Source organism: Oncorhynchus mykiss, chromosome 7 (assembly GCF_013265735.2).
Source record: "Oncorhynchus mykiss isolate Arlee chromosome 7, USDA_OmykA_1.1, whole genome shotgun sequence".
Lineage (NCBI taxonomy): Eukaryota > Metazoa > Chordata > Actinopteri > Salmoniformes > Salmonidae > Oncorhynchus > Oncorhynchus mykiss.
In genome coordinates this window covers 25711830-25726053 of record NC_048571.1, presented here as the reverse complement: position 1 = coordinate 25726053, position 14224 = coordinate 25711830, and the positions used below count along the sequence as shown (strand labels likewise).

Below are 14224 nucleotides of genomic sequence, written 5' to 3'. Positions count from 1 at the left end.
TCAAGGTCTCAGAGCAAGTGAAGTCACCAATTGAAGCGCTATTTAGCACACACCACCGCTAACTAGCTAGCCGTTTCATATCCGTTACACAAGCTTGTTGATTTTGTCCACCCCACCAGACATGATCAGGACACACAGGTTAAAATATCAAAACAAACTCTGAACCAACTATATTATTTGGGGACAGGTTGAAAATCATTATACATTTATGGCAATTTAGCTAGCTAGCCTGCTGTTGCTAGCTAATTTGTCCTTGGATAGAAAGGTTGAGTTGTTTTTTTAACCTGAAATGCACAAGGTTATGCCCCCGACAATGAATCCACAGATTAAACCCAGTTCATTTCTAGTAATCTTTCCTCCTTCAGGTTTTTTCTTTGGACTTTATATGGCAGTGGTTAGCATATTAAGCTCTCAATCCCTCGCCATAAATGACGTATTGGCCCTTTAATAAAGTTTAGGCAGTGATTTGCTCGTGGTTGTTTGGTAAGCATGTCGCCGCTTTGAACTTGTATATTTTTAGGGTATAAAATCAAAGCAGGGTTTATGGTAAACTGGCTCTACATAGTTTACAATCATTGTCATGTTAAAAATAAAATGGTTTAAAGTAGGAAAGACGACGAAGTTGAATCTTTGAGAAGATAAATATTCGAAGCAATCGTTGATACGTTTATCAACAGCCTAACATTGGGTCGTCACTAGTTACCACAGCCACAGTCATAAACCATGCCCATTTCAAAAATGTATCTTCTTAAAATCTGATTTTAGACCTAACCACACTGCTAACCTTTTCCCTAACCTTAAATTCATTTTTATTTTGATACATTTTTACGATAGGACAATAGCCAATTTTGACTTTGTGTTTGTGGTAACTAGTGGAAACCTACCATGACGTGATTTATGTTGATCAACTTCCGGATGTCAGTGCAATGACCAACAGGTATATTTCAGCCGACAAAACAATGAAGGCTACTTCGTTTATTAATTTGACCGATAATTGAGAAAAGCTAATATTTTTTATTATCGTAAATTGTAGTTTTGAGTAGTACTTTTTAATGCACGCGTGTCATTTTGTCATTGTAAATTTGTCCAGTGACTTCTTTGCTCCGGTTTCGGTTGAGGCTTTTGCGGTATCAAGCGCTTCGCAGCCTCTCGCATGTGAAGGAATCACAGAGGAATATACAGATCATCAAAGAAGGCTGTTCTTCAAATAACTTTTTTTCGGATTACAAGGACAACATGAAAGTCACTGTAACTTTTGGAGCAACTGCAGTGGTCGTTCCGTGTAAAGGAGAATGGACAGTTCGGGAGTTGGTAGACCAAGCCAACCAGAGGTATCGAAAGATTCTGGAACAGGTAAGCAAAATGGGCTCTATTGAAATATATTGACGTATTTTACTTTGGCTGGCATTTGTTTTTATACCCTCCCCTTTAATCCGGTTTGTTTGTCGTTTAAATTATTATTTATTTAATTTTTGAACAATAGTCTACTACATATTTTCCTACATTAGGTTATATTCATTAACTTTTGAAACCGTTTACCATTAACCAAGCGGAAGCAAATGGTACGAAACGGGGAGGGACTTACCTGCATTTGTCCAATAGAAACTTGATTTCGTTGCAAAATAATTTCCAAGCCATAGATACACAGATACTTGAAACCCCCATTTTATTATTCTGGACAGAGTGTATATGCCAGGCTACAAATCAACGGGACACATTGTAAATAACTTTTAATCACTTTCTTTGTACGCACTAGAAAGCCAGGTGTTAGTGGTCTATATGAGTATCATGTGCCCCAGCTAGCATGCAGCTGTCTAGAGATGTTCTATGTGGCTCTGTTGAAACGGTCAGTATCTCCCTGTGCAGGTGGGACTCCGTTTGATGTGCTCTGCATCGTTTCGCCTAGCCTGTGTGGCGGACAACAGCCTTTGTCCTCTGATTGATGGGGGATTAGGGTGGCTGACAGCTCAGTGTTATCAGCTGGTTTTTCCCTGGCGCGATGGCAGGAGGCCGGTGATGGACAGGGTTATGCCAGGCAGGCAGTGGGGATGGATGGCTTCCCATTAGAGCTTCCACCCAGGCACCCACCTGCGTTGGTGGGCTCTCATCTGCCAGGTCTCCCCAGGCCCGGGCTGACTGGGTTTGCGTCCCAAATGGCATCCTTTTCCCTATAAAGTGCACTACTTTTGACAAGGCCCTAAGTTAAAAAAGTAGTGAGCTATAGTAGTGAACTATATAGGAAATAGGGTGCCATTTGGGACGCACACTGGATTTCAGTTGCAGCACAACATCCAGGCAAGTTTTCCCCCTGCCATTGGTTATAGGACCCTGAGTTTGTCCTGATCAGGTCACATGGAAAAAAAAACTCAGGGACTTACAATATGTGGCTGCCTAGCTACCCTTGTCTAAATTATGTTTGGCTTCAATTGGTAGAATTAGTAGAAGCCTCTTTGTGGCCAATTATGTGTGAAACACATCTCACTGACTGAGAAATCCCTCGAACATAATCAAAACAAACCCAGGGTCCCACAAAGTGAAATTACCTGCGTCTAGTGAGATTCATCCTAGGAACAATCAAGGGTTTGGCTGGCGATCCACTCTATCGTAAACCATGAACTTTGCAGCTCTCTAATTGCCTGCCACTGGTGTGACAGAATTCATAGACAGTGTCCAGTGTCCTTGGCTTAAACAGAGATATACTGGGTCTGTGTGGAGAAGGCACACAGAGGAATGTCAGTCACCCTCTCTCAGTGGAAAAGGGAAGGTAGTGTAGCTGCATGGTTTGTCCCTGCCACTCAGGTTACAGCCATAGCCCGTGCCAATATGGTAAGACTCAGACAGCCATGAGTTCTCTGTAGCTGTGTGTCCATTAATGTTATATATTTTTTGAGCAGTGGAGGCTCCTCAGAGGAGAAAGGGGAGGACCATCTTCCTCAGTGAACTTCATGAAAATATAAATTGTGAAACATAAAAAGAATATACTAAATATATTTACTTGTCACCAAATAATTGATTAAAACACACTTTTCTGCAATGAATGTCAATAGTAGCCTCAGCAGCACACACAGCTAGCTTCTGTCCTCCACTGGGTACATTGACTTCAATACAAAACCTCGGAGGCTCATGGTTCTTAACCCGTTCCATAGACTTGCACAGTAATTATGACAACTTCTGGAGGACGTCCTCCTGTCAGAGCTCTTGCAGCATGAATTGACATGTTTTCCACCAAATCAAAGGATCTGAGAATGAATCTAGTACTGAAAGCATAAGCTACAGCTAGCTAGCACTGTAGTGTGTAAATTGTGGTAAGTAGTTGACTCAAAGAGAGAGAGAGAGAGGCAATAGTTGAACAGTTAACAAATGCATTTCTTCCAAAATTAAGGAGAAGCAAGCAAGAGACGGCAAGCTATATATATTCACTTAGCTAGCAAATGCAACTAGCTAGTTTAGCCTACTGAAACACCCGGCACAACACTGGAACTCTTCCTAGTCGGAGGTAAGCTTTTGGTTTTATTAATTTATTGCCATCGTGGCCCGCCTGTGTAACTGCTGAAATGATTTCTGACTGTACACTGTACTTCATGATTGTAGCGGGTTTACTAACGCCTTAGTTCAAGTTGACTATGACATGACGACATTGTAGGCTCTGTGTAGTGGTTAGCTGTCATGATATGAAGGTTTGGCTTGGAAAGGTTTTTTCACCTGTTCACAAACAGCTGATGTGTTGTGCGCTGAAGGTAAAACGTGGAAGGAGGAGAGCGCGTAGAAGGAATTATATATGTGACCGACCGGCTCAATTTGGTCTTATGTAGCAAAATTTGAAATTGTGTTTTCTACATTGGATAAAAGTAGAGACTTGGTATATCATACACTACAGTTGAGGAACAATGGGAAAGTAATTCTGCTTTGAAAGTTGATAAATTTGTAACCTCACTTTTTGAGGAAATGGCCCTTGAATGTTTTGCTACACCGACTAGAGAGCTCTTCTTTGTCTGCACCCATTCAGCATCGTTCACACCCTCTTAAGCCTTAGCCCGCCCATCTCATTAAGGATTCACATGTGAGGCCATGTACTAAACAATCAAAGTTGTCAAGAGTGAAGGTGGGTTTATACTACGGGTGTGTTGTAAGTTCAACAGCAGTCAAGCACCCAAGCTAACTGGCTAGCTTGCTAGCTACTTCCAGACACATGAGGGAACAGCTCACTTTTACCATTTTACTCGCCCTAGCAGAGTTGGTTAGGCTGTTTTTATGTTATCCAGAGCGTTGGTGACTGTACCTGTGCTTCTGGCAACAATTTTATTACGCTTTTTTGCCAACGTTTACTGACCCCGGCCATATTCAATGGGTGTTGAGCATTCGTAAATTCATCAGTTATTCTGCGGTCTGGCACACTCCGACGTGAGCGCTCTGAAATCGGAGTACATAGTCAGAGCAAATTTACCAGCTACATCTATCGACAGTTGTCACATTGACATCATGAACATTCTATTGAAATGGTTACTTGCATAGTGGCGTATATTGTTTAGACATCTAGCTAGCTAAACAATTAACCATAATCCCAACTCATAACGTTACTACCCTGCATGAATCTTTAGGTAGCTAACCAACCAGGTTCAATGTTAGCTAGCTAGCTAATATTAGGCTATAACTAGCAATGCAAATGGCTCTGAGATACGAATAATATTACCACACAGATCATACACGTAACGTTAGCTAGCGAGTCAGCCAACTAATGTTAGCTAGTTAGCTAACAGTACGCTTGAACTTGAACTGAAAAGTTGCAGTGTACTGTGGCACAGCTTGCATGGTGCCACAGAATTCTATGGCACGTTATTTAACTGCCAACCACTGGTACCATTAATGTTAGTTAGTGCTAGAATTACCACCAGAGGGCATCTTTGAGAAGCATTTGATAGCCTTCAATAGTGTCTGTACTAGAGAATTTTAAAAACTTTAAAAAAAATAACATAGTACATGGGACTGATTTTAAGAAATTCTGCTTAATTTGATTAATATTATGGTGTTTCCGTTAGAATGGAACAGAAAATATGGCACTGTACAATGTGATGGTCACGAGTCGGCTACAGTACTTGGTTATTTAGCTAAAGAATCCCTGTGACGTGCGGACACGTGGAGACCAGGGTTCAATTCCCTGACGGGGAGGAAGGAGTAGGCTGTCCTTGTAAATAATAATTTTTTCTTAACTGACTTGACTAGTTAAATTCAGGTTACACTAAGAGCATAGCGTTTCTACACCCTAATTGTATAATTGTAGTCTAACCAATACCCAAATGGAGATTCAGTAGAAATAAACATCTAATTGATATATCAAGACCAAAATAGTGCTAAAATAGTTGTAGGTTATTAAATAAATAAGACCTACACCACTCAACACTAGTGAGACTCATGTCGCCTACGGTCGGCCTACAGAATATAAAAAAATATGACCTGACTCTCCACCAATACAGTGCCTTGCGAAAGTATTCGGCCCCCTTGAACTTTGAGACCTTTTGCCACATTTCAGGCTTCAAACATAAAGATATAAAACTGTATTTTTTTGTGAAGAATCAACAACAAGTGGGATACAATCATGAAGTGGAATGACATTTATTGGATATTTCAAACTTTTTTAACAAATCAAAAACTGAAAAATTGGGCATGCAAAATTATTCAGCCCCCTGAAGTTAATACTTTGTAGCGCCACCTTTTGCTGCGATTACAGCTGTAAGTCGCTTGGGGTATGTCTCTATCAGTTTTGCACATCGAGAGACTGACATTTTTTCCCTTTCCTCCTTGCAAAACAGCTCGAGCTCAGTGAGGTTGGATGGAGAGCATTTGTGAACAGCAGTTTTCAGTTCTTTCCACAGATTCTCGATTGGATTCAGGTCTGGACTTTGACTTGGCCATTCTAACACCTGGATATGTTTATTTTTGAACCATTCCATTGTAGATTTTGCTTTATGTTTTGGATCATTGTCTTGTTGGAAGACAAATCTCCGTCCCAGTCTCAGGTCTTTTGCAGACTCCATCAGATTCTTCCAGAATGGTCCTGTATTTGGCTCCATCCATCTTCCCATCAATTTTAACCATCTTCCCTGTCCCTGCTGAAGAAAAGCAGGCCCAAACCATGATGCTGCCACCACCATGTTTGACAGTGGGGATGGTGTGTTCAGCTGTGTTGCTTTTACGCCAAACATAACGTTTTGCATTGTTGCCAAAAAGTTCAATTTTGGTTTCATCTGACCAGAGCACCTTCTTCCACATGTTTGGTGTGTCTCCCAGGTGGCTTGTGGCAAACTTTAAACTACACTTTTTATGGATATCTTTAAGAAATGTCTTTCTTCTTGCCACTCTTCCATAAAGGCCAGATTTGTGCAATATACGACTGATTGTTGTCCTATGGACAGAGTCTCCCACCTCAGCTGTAGATCTCTGCAGTTCATCCAGAGTGATCATGGGCCTCTTGGCTGCATCTCTGATCAGTCTTCTCCTTGTATGAGCTGAAAGTTTAGAGGGACGGCCAGGTCTTGGTAGATTTGCAGTGGTCTGATACTCCTTCCAGTTCAATATTATCGCTTGCACAGTGCTCCTTGGGATGTTTAAAGGTTGGGAAATCTTTTTGTATCCAAATCCGGCTTTAAACTTCTTCACAACAGTATCTCGGACCTGCCTGGTGTGTTCCTTGTTCTTCATGATGCTCTTTGCGCTTTTAACGGACCTCTGAGACTATCACAGTGCAGGTGCATTTATACGGAGACTTGATTACACACAGGTGGATTGTATTTATCCTCATTAGTCATTTAGGTCAACATTGGATCATTCAGAGATCCTCACTGAACTTCTGGAGAGAGTTTGCTGCACTGAAAGTAAAGGGGCTGAATAATTTTGCACGCCCAATTTTTCAGTTTTTGATTTGTTAAAAAAGTTTGAAATATCCAATAAATGTCGTTCCACTTCATGATTGTGTCCCACTTGTTGTTGATTCTTCACAAAAAAATACAGTTTTATATCTTTATGTTTGAAGCCTGAAATGTGGCAAAAGGTTGCAAAGTTCAAGGGGGCCGAATACTTTTGCAAGGCACTGTAATTACATATAGAGGATTGGAGGATTCTAAATTAAAACCAAAAGCCGCCTCATGGGTCTCCCGGTGGGGGCCGGCACATGTATCAAACCTGCATCTGTAGCAATGCATTTTGCGCTGTGGGAGCCCCCATTCACTCCGGAGCCACCATCCACAAGGTATCAAAATACAGAGGGGTGTTGGTAAAGTTATATTGGTTTCCAGGCATGTCATATTTTTTGATAATACTGTACATGGTGTCCAGGTCAGGATAACCAAAACATTTCTTTATTAAAGACTATCAGAAAGCATGTTGGTACTTATTTATTTTGATACAAATCCATGAATGAGTGAGTCACTCAGCTGTATGTAGGTGCTGGGCTATATGACTGTGCCATCAACTTGATAATATATAATGATATTTTTGAGGTTATTTCATTTAAAAAAAACAAAAGTGAGCGATCGTAATCTGAATAATGGCCAAAACATTTATTTCTGTTTTTAGAGGGAGTGAAACGCTGGGCCAATTGTGCGCCCCCCTATGGGACTCCCAATCACGGTCAGATGTGATACATAATAATAATAATTTTTGTTCTATTTTTTGTTTAGTCTTTTCTGGTGGATTAAACTGAAATTGTAACCAATCACTGCCGGTTGTGATACAGCCAACCTAACTAAGAAATACATTTGATGATAGAATTCTCTCCTTCCCTCCTAGGCAAGTCTATTGTCCAGTTACCTGCTAATAAATTTAATGGTGTTGTACAACGTGTGTGGTTGAAAGAGTATTTTCCGGTAAGCAACAATTTGTTTGCCTTCATTAGACAAGTTTGTTCCAATATTTCTGTAATTCAGTGATGTTTATTCCCATAGTAATTCGTTATGTATCCATCACTAAATTAACATTGGCATTTTGAAAGAGTATTTTTATCATTATTTTATTAACGAAAGCATAAAGATGCCATTATCAGTTACATTGTGTTGGTTTGAACGTGCAGACTGGCACTAAGAACAACGGGAACGTTTCCCTAGTCAGCGCCATTATTAGTGCAATGCCCCTTAAAGTGTTGCTCTGTGCTACCCAGTGTGGCGGGGTGGGGGTCCGCCCCTGCTCCCCTTTCCACCTCCTCCCTTCCCCAAGGTCTAGGTCTGTCTTCTCTGCGGCCCATCCCGTGCCCCCTCGCGCCTTGAACCTCACGCACTTTCAGTGGATACAGCTGGAGAACTGCAAGGCAATCCCATTGCGCGCCACTCGGGAGCCATGACCAATATATATTGTCCTGCTAATAACAGGGTTAATAATATATTTGTGAGAATATCCAAGGGGCTTTTATATAATTCTATAATAATATTAGCTTTATTTAAAAAATATATATATATATATATTTTGGCGATTTTGTTTATAAATAATGTAAAATTAGCGAGGAAAAAGGCCATTCTTAAACATGGGTTGAGACATTGTTACTAATTTGTAAATAAAACCAGTTTGTTATTTAGAATTAGTTATTTCTGTTTTTAGAGAGAGAGAAACACAAAACTTACAGTCAACTCATGGGTCTCCCAGTCGAGGCTGGCACGGGTATTGAACCAGCATCTGTAGCAACACCAGCCTTTCAAAGCAGTTCATGGCTACTGATGTGAGTGCTACGGGGAGGTAATCATTTAGGCATGTTGCCTTCGCTTTCTTGGGCACAGGGACTATGGTGGTCTGTTTGAAACATGTCGGTATTACAGAGTCGGCCAGAGAGAGGTTCAAAATGTCAGCGAAGACACTTGCCAGTTGGTCCGCTCATGCTTTGAGTACACGTCCTGGTAATCAGTCTGTCCAGGTCTCACGTGGAGAATCTGTAATTCTGTCCACAATCATGTTGTTCTGCTGTGATTGTCCCTTGAGCTCATCAGATTTCTCTGTCATTGTTATCATGGATTCACATACAGAACGGATGCCCCTTCTCAATGACTTACAGATTGCTTTCATCTTGCCATTCTCTTGTTTTTAAACTCAACGAGCTGACCCTGGGGGAACTGCAAACTGCTCTTCAGGTTCTGGACCGCTCCGGTTAGTTCATACATTCTTTTATTAGTTGACTCCACCAGTATTTGGCCAAAACACTATTTTCTTGTTGCTTTTTTCTTGTTGTAACAACTGCATCTGTAACACTTTATTATAATTTTTTAAAGATCCTTCACCTTATGATACCACTGTCCTCAACGGTACTCCGGTCGGCTTTGGTCTTCGCCGTGGTAACAATGTAGGTTACGCTCTTACTCCTCGCAGTTCCAAACAGGGCAGGTTGCAGCAGGGGTCTAGACAACCACAATCCTGGGTCAATACGCATTTCCATCCACAATGGCTAACCGCTTCGCGGGCTGTGTTAAAGCCCTCAACAAATCCATGCTTGCTTGATGGGTAGCTAGCTTGCAGCTAGGCTGCCTCCTCAGACCCTGCCTTGGTTGGCAGGATCACTGGACAGATGGTAGTGGTCCCAGCAACTGATCCCAAATGCGTTACGGGATCCAAACTCATAAGGTAGCTAGCTAGAAATGAACTTTTTCAATAGACTTTCAATCCTCACAAAGCAACAAACTGAGCTATCCCTCATTCCGCATTCATCAGGAAGTGATGTTTGTGTCACGGTCTGTCACCTTGATTACTGAAAATGATCTTGACCTGTGCACCTATGTTGTAAGCATTCATTCATAAGCTAGGTTGTAGCAACCTCACGATGGGTGCAAGGAAAATTTGAGTCATGTAGTAGCCTAAGCCTGTTACAGATGTTACATTGAGCTGGGTGAATGGAATATGCTTATAACAGAAATAAGGCCATGCTCATGAAAAAAAAATATTGTCCTCCCTTATCTTAAACGGCACCGAACGCCACTGTTGTCAAAAGTTATGAAGTTTGCATAGAAAATAGATTTGACAATTGCCTGCTATTGTGCATTTCCATTTAACAATCTTGTCCATAAAAACAGCTGGAAGTAATGACGTCACACCTAATTTAAAATACAAAAATAGTCTAGAAAAAAAGTGGTTGAAGTGTTTCCATTACCCATTTAGGCAAATTCTGCATGATTAAATTGGCAACAGCTTGTATACCCTCCCACCTATCTGTTTCATGTCTCAGGTCGCCCGCAAAAGCCAGCAAGCATAGAATGCAAATTGAGTAATATTTGCCATTATTCTAATAATTGCCATGGTGAAACTTGCACTCCTGGAGATCTGTAATAATTGGATGGTGACCAGAAACGCAAGGCGATGCAATTTAGCATTTCTTGAAAGTCAGTACAAGGATCCGGCAAAGAAACATTCTATTTATAGTTGAAACATTGATTTAGCAGAATGAAATGTGAAGTGGAGCTTCACAGTTATGTGTTGACATCACGTGCCCTGCCTAACAAATTTGAGAATCACAGTTTCCATCATTTGTCGCGATACATAAACAAAATAACTGCACTCCTGTCGAACGGATCCCAAACAATTTGGGGAGACATTGCTTTTGTCGAATAAACCAGTGTCAATTGTAACCTGCCTTGTGTTGACATTTGACAGCGTGGCATTTTCCTCTCTCATAAAGTTGTTGCTGTTCGAAAAGTGGGCATCCAAAGTCTTTTACAGGTTTCTCACAAACTCAAGCATTCTCCAATATCCTTTTGATGTTGTCGTGCCGACACTTCTATAACCATTTTCACTGTCTGTACTGTAGCTAGAGCAAAGCAAGAGCAAAGCACTACTTCCTATGTACAGTAGCTACTGTAGCTAGAGCAAAGCACTACTTCCTATGTACAGTACCTACAGTGGGTAGAGCAAAGCACTACTTCCTATGTACAGTAGCTACTGTAGGTAGAGCAAAGCACTACTTCCTATGTACAGTAGCTACAGTAGGTAGAGCAAAGCACTACTTCCTATGTACAGTAGCTACTGTAGCTAGAGCAAAGCACTACTTCCTATGTACAGTAGCTACTGTAGCTAGAGCAAAGCACTACTTCCTATGTACAGTAGCTACTGTAGCTAGAGCAAAGCACTACTTCATATGTACAGTAGCTACTGTAGCTAGAGCAAAGCACTACTTCCTATGTTGTACAGTAGCTACTGTAGCTAGAGCAAAGCACTACTTCCTATGTTGTACAGTAGCTACTGTAGCTAGAGCAAAGCACTACTTCCTATGTTGTACAGTAGCTACTGTAGCTAGAGCAAAGCACTACTTCCTATGTTGTACAGTAGCTACTGTAGCTAGAGCAAAGCACTACTTCCTATGTTGTACAGTAGCTACTGTAGCTAGAGCAAAGCAATACTTCCTATGTTGTACAGTAACTACTGTAGCTAGAGCAAAGCACTACTTCCTATGTTGTACAGTAGCTACTGTAGCTAGAGCAAAGCAATACTTCCTATGTTGTACAGTAACTACTGTAGCTAGAGCAAAGCACTACTTCCTATGTTGTACAGTAGCTACTGTAGCTAGAGCAAAGCACTACTTCCTATGTTGTACAGTAACTACTGTAGCTAGAGCAAAGCACTACTTCCTATGTTGTACAGTAGCTACTGTAGCTAGAGCAAAGCAATACTTCCTATGTTGTACAGTAACTACTGTAGCTAGAGCAAAGCAATACTTCCTATGTTGTACAGTAACTACTGTAGCTAGAGCAAAGCAATACTTCCTATGTTGTACAGTAACTACTGTAGCTAGAGCAAAGCACTACTTCCTATGTTGTACAGTAGCTACTGTAGCTAGAGCAAAGCACTACTTCCTATGTTGTACAGTAACTACTGTAGCTAGAGCAAAGCAATACTTCCTATGTTGTACAGTAACTACTGTAGCTAGAGCAAAGCACTACTTCCTATGTTGTACAGTAACTACTGTAGCTAGAGCAAAGCACTACTTCCTATGTTGTACAGTAACTACTGTAGCTAGAGCAAAGCACTACTTCCTATGTTGTACAGTAACTACTGTAGCTAGAGCAAAGCACTACTTCCTATGTTGTACAGTAACTACTGTAGCTAGAGCAAAGCACTACTTCCTATGTTGTACAGTAACTACTGTAGCTAGAGCAAAGCACTACTTCCTATGTTGTACAGTAACTACTGTAGCTAGAGCAAAGCACTACTTCCTATGTTGTACAGTAGCTACTGTAGCTAGAGCAAAGCACTACTTCCTATGCTGCTGTTCCTCTCCCTTCTAATAATACATTGAAGTGCTATGTTCATTACAGTTCCCTTTCTCTTGTACTTCCTCTGAGGTACTCCATAGCTTTCTATTGGCTTGTTCATTAATGCTTTTTCTTCCCTTACGCTAATCCAACACATTTCCCTTCAGCTGTATAATTGTGTTGGGAGGATTAAAGTGTGAAAAACCAGCGCCCCGAATTTAGCGACGAAGCGCTTCACTAATCGTTATGCGCTTCAACGCTCTCGAGATATCGCTTCAAATGGGCGACTTAGCGGTGTAATTTGTCGAAATGTACCCTCTGACTGTCACTGTTAGGCCTAATTCTATTGTGTTGACTGATCCACCATTGCCACATGTCCCGTTGGTTTGAAGGGGACCCAAGAAATGTGAATGCCCATGACACATGGGAATTTATGGAGTTTGACAACAAGAATTTAAGACAGATTTTTCTGTCCCAATTTTGTTTTTCAATGTACTCTCTTGAAGTGTCACGTAATGAGACAGGATTAAGGAAGAGTGGTAGAAACTAGGCAAGATAATAATTCAATTTTTTTTTTTAAGTGCCTTGATAATCTACATACTAACCAGATGGGAGTATGCATATATCAAGAGAGCTAGCTGAAATACTGCCAATTAGGCTAAATCCTGATGCGTAGTAATATGCACCGAGTGATTTGAATGAGCAGTCAGGTGCAGTGTCTCTCTAGTGTTATGGGTGTTTCCTTTAATTCCTCTGTCACTAGGAGAGAGCCAATCGGCAGTCTCCATTCCTGAAGGTTGGCTGGTGAGGTTGCCCTCATATGCTGATCCGGGGTCACTTTTGGTATTTTACCCACTAATGGTTAAGGTTTGGATTGGGGGAGGGGAAGGGGATCCTATATCTGTACCTAAGGGAAACTTCACCCTCTTACAACTGCGCCATGCACCTGCTCAGGGAGAAAAATGTGCAGGTCTTCCCACAGGTGAAACCTGTTTTTCAAGGGAGGTATTCGTGCTATGCCTGGAGATTAGATGTGCTACAGTTGGGTTCTTGTTTTGATGTGTGAGAGAGGATCTGTGTAAGCCTAAGTCCGTTTCTCTGCTCCAACAAGGTAACACTGGGTACCCTCGACGACGTGTGTGTGTGTGTGTGTGTTGAGCCAAACACACACATAGCTTTTCGTTATAATTCACAATCAATTTAGACTTGTACATTTGATTATCTCTTTCTCAATTGTTCTATTTTACACCACTATCAAGTGTGGTTGTATCGTTCTGGTACCCATACAGTACCACTCAAGGAAAGTAGAGGCTGGCCCTGTGTCTAGCATTGAGATTACAGCTTGACTATTTGTTTTAAACAAATTGACTTTTTTTTTCTCTGTCATGGGCCATTGTTAAAGCCAGACCCCTATTGATAGTGTAAGCCTGACTTTGATGCAGCAGAGCAAGATGCCCATTCGTAACATGATGATGCTCCACTGACGCCGGGTAACCAGTCTGGTACCCAGGCTAGCTCCACTAATGATCCACTAAAACACTGAGACTGTTGGCCGAGTAGTTGCCGACACACTTGCTATTGTAAATATCATTGAGCTGTTAGCAGGTGAATCTGAGCAGGGTCAATCTGATTTGATCTGTCTTGCATGAAGCTTGATACTTACTCTTTGCGTAACATTAGGGACTCTATTGTAACAAACCTAACACAATGGTAACTCTAAGCGCAGGCGGTAGCACTATAGGTTCAGGGGCGTGTCAAATATTTTTGCTATTTTCACGATCACAATTATTGGCGCATTATTGCTGATGTTGGCGCAAACGGGATGGGTTTTGATAAATTAACAAGCCAATCAGGACGTGATCCACGGTGAAATATGTGGTTGCTTCAGGTTGTGTATTTATGGTCTTATGTATTGCCTAGGAATGAAATCTATTTCCAATGTTAGTCCATTTATAGTTTAAATGGCTTACAGAAACGAAATAACAAAATGTAGGCCTAACTTGTGTAGGCCT

The 14224-nt window shown here is 41.2% G+C and overlaps 1 protein-coding gene across 3 annotated transcripts in view; it reads left to right on the top strand.

Annotated features, from left to right (window-relative positions):
• The first annotated feature begins 483 nt into the window (after positions 1 to 483).
• Positions 484 to 14224, top strand: part of pard3ba (par-3 family cell polarity regulator beta a) — a 174950-nt gene continuing 161209 nt past the window's right edge. For 2 of the 3 annotated variants that reach the window (XM_036983068.1, XM_036983066.1), the window contains exon 1: positions 484 to 1353. In XM_036983068.1, the coding sequence (XP_036838963.1) occupies positions 1237 to 1353 (117 nt within the window). In that variant the 5' untranslated portion in view covers positions 484 to 1236. The remainder of the gene's footprint in view (positions 1354 to 14224) is intronic. The other variant, XM_036983067.1, reaches the window with a different exon arrangement.